This window comes from Artibeus jamaicensis, unplaced genomic scaffold, assembly GCF_021234435.1.
Source record: "Artibeus jamaicensis isolate MK-2021 breed Jamaican fruit bat unplaced genomic scaffold, CSHL_Jam_final contig_519, whole genome shotgun sequence".
NCBI lineage: Eukaryota > Metazoa > Chordata > Mammalia > Chiroptera > Phyllostomidae > Artibeus > Artibeus jamaicensis.
The window spans coordinates 20,071,527-20,085,395 of NW_026521871.1; the positions used below are offsets into that span (position 1 = coordinate 20,071,527).

General features: G+C 39.0%; 1 protein-coding gene across 1 annotated transcript in view; it reads right to left on the reverse strand.

The window, feature by feature from the left end:
* Nucleotides 1-13,869, reverse strand: part of RAF1 (Raf-1 proto-oncogene, serine/threonine kinase) — an 83,144-nt gene that overhangs the window by 9,348 nt on the left and 59,927 nt on the right. Inside the window, exons 3-10 of the mRNA XM_037139329.2 lie at nucleotides 11,662-11,774; nucleotides 8,952-9,054; nucleotides 8,258-8,415; nucleotides 6,695-6,793; nucleotides 4,945-5,098; nucleotides 1,302-1,329; nucleotides 1,066-1,193; nucleotides 593-710 (exon numbers count right to left, since the gene is read on the reverse strand). Of these exons, the coding sequence (XP_036995224.1) occupies nucleotides 593-710; nucleotides 1,066-1,193; nucleotides 1,302-1,329; nucleotides 4,945-5,098; nucleotides 6,695-6,793; nucleotides 8,258-8,415; nucleotides 8,952-9,054; nucleotides 11,662-11,774 (901 nt within the window). The remainder of the gene's footprint in view (nucleotides 1-592; nucleotides 711-1,065; nucleotides 1,194-1,301; nucleotides 1,330-4,944; nucleotides 5,099-6,694; nucleotides 6,794-8,257; nucleotides 8,416-8,951; nucleotides 9,055-11,661; nucleotides 11,775-13,869) is intronic.

The window sequence follows — 13,869 nt, forward strand, 5'->3', positions numbered from 1 at the left end:
ACCTTTCTGTTTTTCTTCTTTATTCAGAGACCTTGGCTCACTTTCTGAGAGGCTGACATTAAAGTCAATTGCTCCCCCGCAACCAAAAAAAAAAAAGCCCATTGCTCCTCGTTCCTGATTTTTGAGACTGTTAAGTTAAAAAACTAGATTCTTAACAGCACTCAACATGTTATCTACCTTCTAACAGGAGTCTTCATGGCAAAACTAAAAAAGATTTTTATTTATTTTTAGAGAGCAGGGTAGGGAGGGAGAAAGAGGGAAAGAAACATCAATGAGTGAAACACTGATCAGTCGCCTCTCGCACGCCCCCAACCCAGCCCACAGCCCTGGCATGTGCCCTTTTGGTTTGCAGGCCAGCACTCAATGCACTGAGCTACACACTAGCCAGGACTAAATAAAATCTTTTTATAAATAAATAAATAAATAAAAAGAATGCTATGAAGTTTCACTGAGAGAGCCAATCTCAGATGTAATCAGTCCCCTGGAGACTGCTCCCTCAAGCCGCTGAGCTTGATGACTCTTACCCCCTGCAGACCCTCTCCGACTGAAACTTGACTTCACCCATGCCTTGAAGTCAAGGCCCCAAACTCACCATGCCACTTGCCCTTATAAACAGTTCCAAAGGAGCCTGACCCAATCCGAGTGGAGAGCATCACTTCACTGGCTTCTATTTCCCAGTAATAACTTGAATCTCTCTGTCCACGAGGCCTCTGAAACAAAGTTCATCAAATATACTCACTCCATGGAATGGCAAGGTTCTGTTTTTTAACAAGGGTCTCAAAGATCAACTCAACTCCATCTGTTCCCATATCTTTTAAAGATAGACATATTAACTAGAATTCCAATTTTTGTCTTTTGAGAAAATACCGTGTTAAGTCCCACCTTCCCTTAAATAAACCAGCAAGTTTTCCCAATGCTAGCAGACCCCAAATGGCACTGGCAGTTGGGATTCATTACATGTTTTTTATTAGAGTGCCCTCCTCCCCCACAAATTAAAAGCACTCTCAATTCTAAGTTTTTCTTACTGAACCCTAACCTGCAGGAGATACTATTGGCCATACTCACAATTTTGTTTTTCTCCTGGGTCCCAGATCCTGGTGCCCGCTCTCTCTGTGCTGGCACAGGGGTTTTGGGCTGTGACCAGCCTGTTGGGCTCAGATTGTTGGGGCTGCTGGACAAGGCTGAAGGTGAGGCTTAACAGACAAGACAAACAGAATCCACACATGGATCAGCCAACGGAAGATACCCAGCATAAAGAGAAAAAGCCCATTACTATTTGCTAAATGACTTTGGACAAGTACCTGATTCACTGTGACTTCGAATTGCATCCTGAAACAGAAAAGGAAAGCCAGTCAATTTCTGCACTAGAAAAGATGCTCTCGGGGGAAGAGGCAGAGGCGGATTTGCAGGAACAAAGACTATAAAACCTCTAAAATGCAGAAAGTCCAATTACACACTCTTTAAAAATTAAATTCACCAAATGTCAGTAGCTGGTATTTCCAAGAATGTTACCATCAAATATTAACAGGACTGATATTAATTTGTCATATATCATGAAAACCAAGTTCTTATCTCAGAAGCAAGCAATGCACACAGCAAACATACTCCTTTAGGAAAGCTAGCAAAGTTACCACCAGCGAAGATCTTCCCTGTGTTTGGGGATCTGGCTCTAGTGAGGCTCAAAAAAAAGTGGGGAGATCCACTGACAAATTCACTCTTACTCCTCTGAGAGTACACTCTCGCATGGACCAGAAACTGGATTTGATATGAGTGAGCACTACAGCTATATTACTTTATCTGAGCCTAAAATTGTGGAAAGATGAAAGGACCATAATCCCCTAGTCCAAAACCTAAACTTTACATATAAGAAAACATGTAACAGGACAAGAGACTTGGCCAGGGTCACAGTGCCAGTAGGTGGCAGAAACAGAACAAGAAACCATCACCATGGATCCTGGCCGGTGCCCCACGAAATGCTCCTCAGACCTCACTGTAAGCTCTGAAATTGGCTGCATTCTACTCAGGTGAGAGAAGTCAAATGCTAGCTTTAGAATTTATTACAAACTGTTTGGGTGGAACAGTTTAAATCACAAGGCCCTCCACAAAACCCAAATCCTCATTTTATATATCCTTACTTGAGAGTATATAAATAGCAAGAATATAAAACCACTTGGCACCCACATCCTTAAAAAGGTATTTTTCTGGGAAGTCCTAGTCTCTTTGTTTTCCTTGTGTCATCACAGCAAAGACAAGATACTTTTTCCACACAACTCCCACAGCAATGCTCCTGCTCCATGACATCGTTACAAGATTAAAAGAAAAATCATAAACCAAGCTGCCCACTCTGCCTTTGGCAGCTCCACCAAAGCATCTTCAGAGTTTGCCAATAAAGCCTGGTTCTGGGGTTCCCACACCTGGCAACCCTTCAAGAATCACCTAGAGGGGTGTTTAAGATGACAGACTCCCAACCCGTCACCCCGACCAGGACGGCGTAAGCATGTCCGGGAAAGCAGTGGCAAGTCCCAGGAGCTGTAGGTGCAACAGGACGACTGCCAGGTGGGCAAAGCGTTGGCCCAAAGTAAACGTGAATTTTATTAGAATACAAGGCAGCTAGTTTTATTACCCAACTAATCTATTCTTTTAGTTAAAGCATGGCCCAATCTGTTTTTATTGACTGGAATTATATTCCCACTTACTAGGATTTTTCCCTCCCCTGTGTCTTATTATGTACCTCATTATTTTATCCTGTGCTTATTTCTACACTTGGAATGATTTATCCTAGAAAGGACTTTTCAATCATCTTGGCACCTAAATATGAAAGAGAAATATAGGTGGCTTAAACAAAGCAAGAATGTATACTTGAAAAATGCTGAGTCATATGTGATAATAAAGAATCAAAATTTGCTGTCTCTAAAGTACAGAAAGGATTAAGCACACAGTAGTTCTAGTTTACTTTTATAACAAATATTCAAGAATTTTCACTTTTAATGTTTCCTCCAACAATTAGAGTATTTACACAGAAACCAGTCATATAATAGAAGAAAAGCAACTGGTTATTATATTATCATCAGGACTAATCATTGTAATAGTAGAAATAAAATTCATAGCTCACGTGACCTCCTCACAATAATCTTGTGATATTCAAAGTACACCCCACCCTACAAACGACTACAACAGACCCCACGTTCAGAAGCTAGTTTTCTGTGGAGTCCCTGCAGCCTGATTGGTAGGACAAGTATGTGCCTAAGTGATCTGAGGGCTGGGTGAGGTAAGCTGTGCCCGAAGAGGCAGGTGTCCCTGAGATTTTCCAAGGAACAAACCATGACATAGAGAGACCACAGTTGCCTCTAATAAGCTTTTATCAGAGACAAAGGATTTTCAGGGCCTATCAACCCAACTGATACAAACAAAATTATATTCTGGAGGGTGGGCCTCTTGTAGTACAGTCTTCCCTATCTGTATCGTGTACCAACTGAAGTTGCTGTGAGAGGCTGTGTTCAGCTTCAGTGAATTTCTTTTGATGACTCTTTCAAAATGTTTGCCCATTTCACAATGGGTTATTTACAAGCTCACCTCCCACAATGCGCAGAGTGTCCCGCAGTCTTGGACCAAAAACATTACCCCCATGCCCTACCCTCCCTGTTCATCTGATCTCACCCCAAATGACTTTATGACTTTTATTTTTGGTTTCCCCTGGATTAGAAAAGTCCTCAAAGGGAAAAGTTTTGCCAATGTGGAAGAGGTGAAACAAACAAACAAAAATGGCAGAGGCATGAGAAGGCATCAAAATTGATGAGTTCAAAAACTTTTTCAGCGTCAGGAAAAGTCTCGATACATGGATTGCGTCAAATGAGGAACGTTTTGAACATGACTGAAGTTTAAACATGTAAGATTAAACGCACAATTATTTATAAATATATTCCATTTGGGGGGACCCTCTCGTTTTTCATTTCTAAACAAGGTATCAATAGAATAGTGATGTACCAACCAAATAAATCTAGAATTGCTCTTGAGTTGGAATTGATTCTTAAAAAAATTTTAATGCCTTCATCCTCAAAATCACACTTGAGAAACTTATTTCGCCTATTAGCAATACCATATAGAATATTTTTATACTCCTATATGCTCTATTACAAAACAAAGAAAAAAGCATGGAAGTATGACAAGAAATATATAAAATGTTTAACTGGGCGATTATTTCATTCCTGACAGTCGGCTGTCTGACAGTCCGAGCTCCCTGCGCACTGCCAGGAAGCAAAGGCATGGAGAAGAGAAGAGCACCTCCTCCTCCCCTGACACACACTCCTCACACTCCTCCGGCCCACACCCGGGACAGGCATTCGGGCTGTGATTCTAGACCAAAGCAATGAGAAGTAAAGAATAAAGAACAAAGGAAGTGTTTTAAGTGTATTCAATTGTTATTAAAGATGAACTAGAAAGCAAACCAAACAAACAGAACATACCAAAAGCCAAGAAAAGAAAAAGCAGTTCGAAAACATTAGTTTTGGGCACTTGTACATCTCTCTTAAATATATGCATATTAAAATCCTATGACTCCACCCTTTGGTTTCTTAAATAAAAACATTTTGAGTCTTTCAGAGTTTGTAGCTCTCCTTCACTATTATTTTCTTTCCCGCACCAAAATGAAACTACTCTATTCATCTCATTCATTAGCTCACTGAAATCCTATTCAAATCTGACATATAAAAAGTAAGTTCAAATGTTAACATTTCTTCAGAAAATTTTAGTTCTCCACTTGAATGACATACCAACCAGATTACTCAGCCAGTCTAAAGATGTAGTGGATGAAAAAGAAATTCAGGAAGTCCAGAAACCTAAGAAAATACTGCAACATTATCACATTTGAAACCTTAAACTCTCTGGCATAACAGTCAACCCCACACAAATAACTGGTCCCCATCTCCACCCCACAGGGCCCATTACCTCAATCATTCTGCTGTCCACAGGGAGGGTGGTGCTGACCATGTGGACATTAGGTGTGGACGTCGACCTCTGCCTCTGGGAGAGGGAACCTTCAGAGGAGGGGCTGGAGGTGTTGAACGTGAAGGCGTGGGGTGTGGAGTATCTGTGCTGGGAACTAGGCAAAGGAGAAGAAAGGCGATTCCGTAACAGACACTTAGGCCCCCCCCCCTGGAAAAGTTACTCAACTACTGACTTAATTAAGATGCTCTGGGACAAACCCCACTTGTACTACAACCTTTTACAAATGTCCTTTTCTTTCAATATGCATCACTTAAAAATTTTCTTCTGCCTAGGTGCTTTATTTTGGCATGCAAATTTTTAAAAAGGAAATAATATATGCTCTTGGAATTCACGTGAAAAGAATACCACATTATAAGTTGTCTTCTTTTTAACAAATCACCTCTAGATAACACTCCAAATATTTAGACCATCTCTGGGAAAGAACAGATTAGCATTTGCCAACCTACTAAGCTAGCTGGAATTTGCCCAATTTAATTCAGAGACTAAATTAGAGAACTTTAAGGAAAATTATTTAACAGATGGTTAGACCTGCTGAGCATGTATACAAAAAGGCCAGCATTTTATCTGCTGTCCATCCTTTCCCCCCATAACTAGCTCACAAAGTCTATTAATGGTATTTCGGTTTCTAGGTTGCAGTATCTAACTGTGAAACTAATCACTGGCCTCTTTCAGAATGCCATTCTCCCACCAACCGGCCTGGAAACACACATTAAGTATAATGCTTTCACTATGTGCTCTAAAGATGTTTTGTTCTGATTCAAGTTAACTGTGCATGAAGTCAAGGGATGAAAGGTTAGTTTTTCTAACAGAAATCACTCTGTTGCCTTGGAAAACTGCCTTCCCAGGTACTTCAATGTTTTATGCCCTCAGAGTCCTGGCTTCTTCTGTGAAATCTTCAGAAGCAAGCAGTGTTTTGGTCAGATGTGCATTTCAAATTGTCAAGAAAAATAAAATCACGCACAGACATATGTCCAGGTATTTTTTCAATACAAATCCCTTATCCTAAAATATGCTGCTTTTAACAATTCTATGGTAGTTTTATAAAGGTCATTAAACATTATATAATTAAAGTAAGATTTTGGACAGATATAGATTTTTTTAAGTACCAGAGTCACATATAACACTAAGCAAGACATGAACTCCACAAAACTCTGATTTTAATGATGGAAAACAGAGTAAATATAAGGTATATTCAAATTCACAGGTATATTAGAAAAAATTTTATATTAAAAAACTAACTAGATTCTTTTTTAAGATAGCAGTTTATTAAACATCATGGTCTTAGCAATGCAAGACCATGTAAGCATTTCAAAGCCGAGTGATTCATTTTCATTACATCACTCTATATAGTTTTGGGACCCTTTCCCTGAGGCTCACCTCACTACATACTGGAGGCAAAATCTCAAGGACTGAAGAATGTGATGGTATTAAGGGGCATATACCATAGCAATAGAAGATATCTCTAGTCAGGGTCACTTTCCAGAATGCAAGAACTATAAGACCACAAAGAAAAAGTTCTTTGTTTTGCTCTAACACCAATATTAAGTTCCACAGAGGCAGCAAAGAATTTATACAGAGAGAGGAGAGAATGCAAACGAATCCTTTTCTTTTGTATTCAGGATTCAAGACCACCCTCCCCAATGTAACTAACAAAAAAAAAATTTTATAAAAGCTGGGTAAAACAAATTACCTAACAGGCATCCGGGAAACAGACTCTCGCATTCGACGCATTGTCAAAGAAGGCAGCGCTGGGACGCCACTATCGCCAAGAGTGGAATTTGGAAACAATCTAAATGAAATCAGAGAAAGACTAGTTCACTGACTTGGAGTAAATTTTAGAGTCAACCCTGCCTTGCCTTGCAAATTAACAGCTCCTCAAACTAAACTTTTCCTATTCACATTTTCTTTGATCACTTTAAGCTACCCAGAATAAAGAAATCACCAACCCAAATAACTGGGTTTGAACTGTGAATAATATTGATCTGCCAATGCATATACAAGCTCTATGTGTTTTTAGGAAATACTTATGTCACAATACTTATGTCAAAATAATATTTCTTAAAGCTCCAGTAAGGCATTTTTATAACAAAAATCACATAGAGCTTTTCTGGAAACATTCTGTCTTGGAAACACACAGGTGAAGACTGAAATATGAAGAATAAATCACATTCAGCACCAGAAGCCGTAAGAGGAAAAGTGATATTGACATTAACTGGGCATCATCTACCTGTGAGATGAGCACTTGGGCTCAGCAATTTCACGTTATCTCAAGTAACAAGAACACTGCAAGGAAGGTTAACAACCTTTTTCCAGATGAGTGAACTAAGGCTCAGAGGTGGTTACAGTTAGTTAATGACAACACTGTAATTTTAACCCATGTCTGCAGGACTCCAAGACCTGTGTTATTTATCCTACACAAGGTCTCTCTGCAAAATCAATGTGTCACTACGACAAAAGCAAGATGTTCTCATTGTGGTTTAATGATTACATTGTTTATTACTCAAAAAGATAAAACTTCAACTTTGACTTTTCATATCCCTATTAACAGTTTTTAAAAGGTACTTTGGAATATGTAATTTTTTTAAATTTATGTTTTTATTTTTAGAGAGAGGGGAAGAGAGGGAGAAAGAGAAGGAGAGAAACATCATTGTGTGGTTGCCTCTCACACACCCCATACTGGGGACCTGGTCCACAACCCACCGAGACATGTGCCCTGACCGGGAATTGAACCAGCATCCCTTTAGTTCACAGGTCAGCAGTCATTCAACTGAGCCACACCAGCTGGAGTTAGAATATGTACTTTTAATTTAAACCTTACTAAAAGACGTTTGTCTATCAGAAATATATTTTGGTAACTAGTTTGTCCCCTGAAGAATGCAAATGTCTTTTAAGGCTGTACATTCAAATCATTTCAAGGTAGTTTCTCCAATTTGAAGTGAAGATAATGCCCACTAGCAAACTAATAAATGACATTGTCTTTTTGGTTTTTATATCCCTTTGTTCTCTGTGTTACTGTATCACAGTATGACAACCTCTTTATGATAGTAATAGTCCTATCTTCTATTTTAGAGAGTTATTCCATACTAAATTCAATGGTTTCAGTGATGTCATGTTTCTAAAGTAGGTGTTTCCAGACCACAACAATTCATTTACCAAGTCCAAAACTCTTGACTTGTCAAATATACAGTAAACAACCTCAAAAGAGGTTATATCTCATCTCCTTATATTATTTTTAAAAAGGATGATGCCTTACAAGAGTTGTCTGACATTACTCCAGTCCACACACATAGTAGGTACTTTAGTGCTACAGTGCTCATGAAATTTGTAGCCACAAGTCTGACATCGAAATCCATTTAGCAGGAACTTCTGACACATGTCACAGAAGGCAAGCTTCAGGAAGGTCTTCCGAGCCTGGAATGACAAGAACATGGTTGTAAATTATGCTGTAAATTACAAATGAGAGGTGACAAAAGATAAAGTAATGTCCTTCTTGACCCCAAGGGGTTTCAGAGAATGAAAAATCATACTTCCAACATTTGTAAAATTCATACCTAGAAATTAAAGTATATCTATGACGCACTGGCTGATGTAGCTCAGTGGATTGAGCATGCGCCTGCAAACCAAAGGGTCGCCGGTTCAACTTCCAATCAGGGCACATGCCTAAGCTGTGGGCCAGATCTCCAGTACATGGCACATGAGAGGCAACCACACACTGATGTTTCTCTCCCTCTCTTTCTCTTTCCCTTCCCCTCTCTCTAAAAATACATAAATAAAATCTTAAAAAAAAAAGTGTATCTGTGACAAATGAAGCCAAAATGGCCTTACCGTAAAACAGTGGCATAACCAGAGACTTAAACCATCCAACAACATATATGCTTATCACCTCTGAGAAATTCCTGGTCAAAGCACCAAACATGCCACAAAGAGAGAAGAGATTTGCAACTTACAAAGTTGTGTGTTGTGAGGGGAACGTGATCCAGGAAATCTACTTGAAGTTCTTCTCCAATCAATGAGGCAGCATCAGTGTTCCAATCTAAACGTGCTTTTTTACTAAAGGGGATTTTAAAAAACGTAACACAAAAGGGAAACGTTTAAACAACGTAAGAGTTCGATACCAATAATAACAATAGTTACTACTTATCTCCTGCTACATAAATGCCAAACTTAATCACACACAAAATAAATTCACTTAATTCATGGAATAAACCTATGAGGTAGGCATTATTATTCCCATTGTTAAAAATGAGAGAACTGGGCCCTAAGAAAGTAACTTGCTCAGGGGAACACAGTGGGTGTATGGATTGATTATTAGAATCCAAGGTGGATTGGACTCCAAAGCTTATGCACTTAGAATAAAGTTTCTTTAAAAAATGAAAAATCTCATGATAAAGTAAATATGCAATAAATTGGACTTTGTGATTTTCAAAATCCTATAAAAAAAACCCTAAAATCCTATAAAATGGGTTATATATACTGCCACAATAACAAAATTTAATCTTCACTTGCCAACTTCAATCTAGAAGATAAATATAAAGGAAACCCAAATAAAATGTATGTTTCTATTAATACTAAGTTGGCCAAAAAGTTCCTTTGGTTTTTTTCCATATGATGGCTCTAGTAGTGCTTAGTTGTCTTTAACTTCATTCAAAACAATTTTGTTAGACTGTATTGTGACAGCTGTCACAATATCAGCGTGCATTAAAAAAAAAAAACATCAAAATTGCTAAATTTTTGGGCAGGCATTTTAATATTGAAGATGGGAGAAAATACACAAAATCTACAGCATTATTATCCTTTATTATTTCCAGGAAGGTTGAAACACAAAAAAGATTTGTGCAGTGTATGGTGACTGATCGAACACGTCAAAAAGTGGTTTTGCAAAGTTTCATGCTGGAGATTTCTTGCTAGATGACACTCCGTGGTCAGGAAGACCAGGTGCAGTTGACAGCAATCAAACTGAGACATTAACTGAGAACAATCAATGTTATACCACAGCAGGAGACTGCTGACATACTCAAAATATTCCAATCAATACATTTATTGATGAAAATGAAAGATGTGTCTTTTATTTTATCAAAAAAACTAAAATGACTTTTTGGCCAGCCCAATACTAGGCTCAGGTCTGTAAGTTTCCAGTCTCTAACTTGGCAGGAATCTTGACTGTTGTAATATTTACCCTGGGAGTGCTCTTTTTGTGCCTAAACAAGACAGAAAATCAGTACATTCAAGGAAAATGTAGTGCCCAGCTCCTTTCTCATGTCTTGTCTAGTAAATCAGGCCCATTGCCCTGAATGATGAATACTATCAAGTAGGAAGAGAACAACACATAATAAATATATCACCATTCAAATCTCTTCCTTTGCTAACCAAAAATATTCCAGGCAATGTTGTTGTTTCTGTTAGCCAATAGTAAATAACCTATCCCTTAATATAATTCTCTGTATACAAGGTCTGGGAAATCCCTTTTACTCCATAATGCTGTTCTGCCCTCCAGAAAAAAGAGGGGCGGCCCTGTTTTCCTACCAGTCTTCTGGTGCTGTCTATTCAAGAAGGAACCCCAGGTAGCTCTAACTAAAACAACGCAGCCGGATGAGAGTGGACCAACTTAATTTTCTCAGAACCGCTCTTGCCTTTTTTCTTAAACAACAGAACTGATTTCTCACAGTTCCAGAGGCTGGAAGTTTAAGATCAGTGTGCCAGCATGGTTAGGTTCTGGTAACAGCCCTCTTTCCAGATTAAAGGCGGCTGACTTCTTCACTGTCTACTCCCATAGCTGGGTTCTCCAGTCTTTCAGGAAGCACTAGACTGGTTTGGAGACCAACCTGGGGCTATACCCAGAAAAAGATGACATCTCTAACAAAGATTTGAGGCATAGCCTAAGTAGAGGAATTTATACTCATCCCTTTGAGTAGACTCATTCCCTGGGCTAGATTCTCAAACTGGGGGACTCTTTGAATTATAATAATGTAAGATGAAACCCAATACCAAAACTAGCACTTTCCAAGAAAGTGAAGATAAGGTTATTTACCCACATTTTAGGAAAATAGTAACAGATAATGGATAATTATAAATGGCTCTGATATTCTGGGGTATTTTACTCCTAATCTTGGAGAGGACGCCTCTATCTTGCCACTATGGATCTTCCATGAAACAAGAAATTCTTCTGGATCTTTTAGCCCTGTGTCAGTCAAACTGACACTGGGCTAGATGTAGGGATTCAGTAAATATTAATTGAATAAAATAAAAGTGAATTACAAGACAGTCAATCTCTTACGAGTAGCATTCTTTAACTATAAAAAGCAACATAAACACTTTCGGACTACCCACCCTGTGCACTGCATTAGAGCAACACGAATATCTTTGCTCTCAAGAAACATGCCATCTGACATGACTGTTTCCATCTATGGAAACACCTAATGTATTTATTTATTTATTTTCCTAACGTATTTATTTTTCAATGCAGTGTTTTCAAGCAGTATTTTCAAGCTCTTAACATTTTAATTTTCTAATCTATTACTTTGTAAACAAGGATATACAAATACACAGTATTTTACAGAAAGCTAGTACATTTTTTAAAAAGGAAAACAGCTAACATTTCAAGCTCGGAGATCCTTACTGGTGTGGAAGGGGAGCGGACTAAAACTCTTGGGCTCTTACCCTTTGTGTTCGTGGAGAAGTCTGAACACTGCACAGCACTCCGGTTGCAGGCCCCTCACCTTGAGTGCTTTCATAAGGCAGTCATGCAAGCTCATTCCATTTCGTACGTTGACCTACAAACAAAGGACCATCTTTAGGACCAACACAGGCTGCACGTCTCTTGGAAAGGTGAGCACAGAATGCATCACCATTGATTATAATGGTGTATACACACATACAACCAGAATGTCCAGCAACAGGTGAGTGCTGGAATGAAGTAACGAACATCTGTATATGTCGCATTACGCCACTACTATAATGAATGACCCGAAGGGAGGGGTGTCCATGATATGTTAATTATCCTGGGGAAATATATTTCAGAATAATGTACAAAGAAGGACTTATGGCCAAGATGGAAGTATAGGTAGATATGCTTTACTTCCTTGCACAACCAAAAGAAAGACAACGACAATATTAAAAACAAAAAACAATCGGAACTGCAAGAAAATCAACTGTATGGAAGTCCAACAGCCAAGAAGTTAAAGAAGAAACCTTCATCCAGACCGGTATGAAGGGAAGAGATGGGCAGCTGGGGCAGAGAGCATGCAAGACCAGGCAGTCCCACATTCACATGCAGATAAACTGGGAGGAACAACAGGGGAATGAGACAGACCACACAACCCAGGGTCCCAGGGTGGGGGGAAAAAAAGCCTCAAGCCTCTGACTAAAAAAAACCTGTAGGGGTTGAGGCAGCAGGAGAAACAGCCTCACAAGAGAGTTCACTGGAGAGACCCACAGGGTCCGAGAACAAACATAAACTCACCCACTGGGAGTCAGTACCAGAAGGGCCCAACCTGCTTATGGGTAGTGGGGGAAGTGACTAAAAATGGGGTGAGAGCTAAGCAAGTGGCACTGTTCCCTCTCGGACCCCTCCTCCATATACAGCATCACAATGCAATGATGTAGGTTGTCCTACCCTGGCAAATACCTAAGGCTCTGCCCCCTACAACATAACAGGTGCTCCCAGACAAAGAAATATGGCCCAAATGAAAAACCAGATCTAAACACCAGAAAAAGAACTAAGTGATAAAGAGGTAGCCAACCTATCAGATGCAGAGTTCAAAACACTGGTAATCAAGATGCTCACAGAAGTGTTTGAGTATGGTCACAAACTAGAGGAAAAAGTGAAGACTATGAAAAGTGAAATAAAGAAAAATATACAGGAAACCAACAGTGAAGGGAAGGAAACTGGGACTCAAATTTTGGAACATAAGGAAGAAATAAGCATTTAATGAGATGAGAATGAAGAAATAAGAATTCAAAAAATGAAGAGAGGCTTAGGAACCTCTGGAACAGCTTTAAGTGTTACAACATCCAAGTCATAGGGGTGCAAGAAGGAGAAGAGGAAGAGCAAGAAATTGAAAACTTATTTAAAAAAAAATAATGAAGGAAAACTTCCCCAGTCTGGTGAAGGAAACAGACTTCCAGAAAAGTCCAGGAATTCCAGAGATTCCCAAAGAAATTGGAACCAAAGAGGAACACACCAAGGCACATCATCATTAAGTTACCCAAGATTAAAGATGAGGAGAGAATCTTAAAAGTAGCAAGAGGAAAGGACAGAGTTACATACAAAGGGGTTCCCATAAGACTGTCAACTGATTTCTCAAAAGAAACCTTGCAGTCAAGAAGGGGCTGGAAAGAAGTCTTCCAAGTCATGAAAGGCAAGGACCTGCATCCAAGATTGCTCTATCCAACAAAGCTATCATTGAGAATGAAAGGGCAAATAAAGTGCTTCCCAGATAAGGTCAAGTTAAAGGAGTTCATCACCAAGCCCTAATAATATGAAAGGTTAAAGGAACTTATCTAAGAAATCAAAGAAGATCAAAAACTATGAACAGTAAAATGACGACAAACTCACTACTATCAACAAACGAACCTATAAAAACAAAATGAACTAACCAAAAAACTAGAACAGGAACAGAATCACAAAAGAGATCACAGAATAATACAAAGAGTAAAAATTATTCAGGTGGGGAACCTATAAATATATAGCTATTAAGATAGACAGTGGGTGGGAGAGATAAAATAATCAACTTTCTCTTTACATATCTCTAATCTGTCTAATTCACTGAAAGGTACCTTTCAGTGAAAGGTACATGGAAGCATAAACATCCACCAGGAAGAAAAATAAGCCAATCTGATCTGTAGACAAACGTGAGTTTTTCTGAT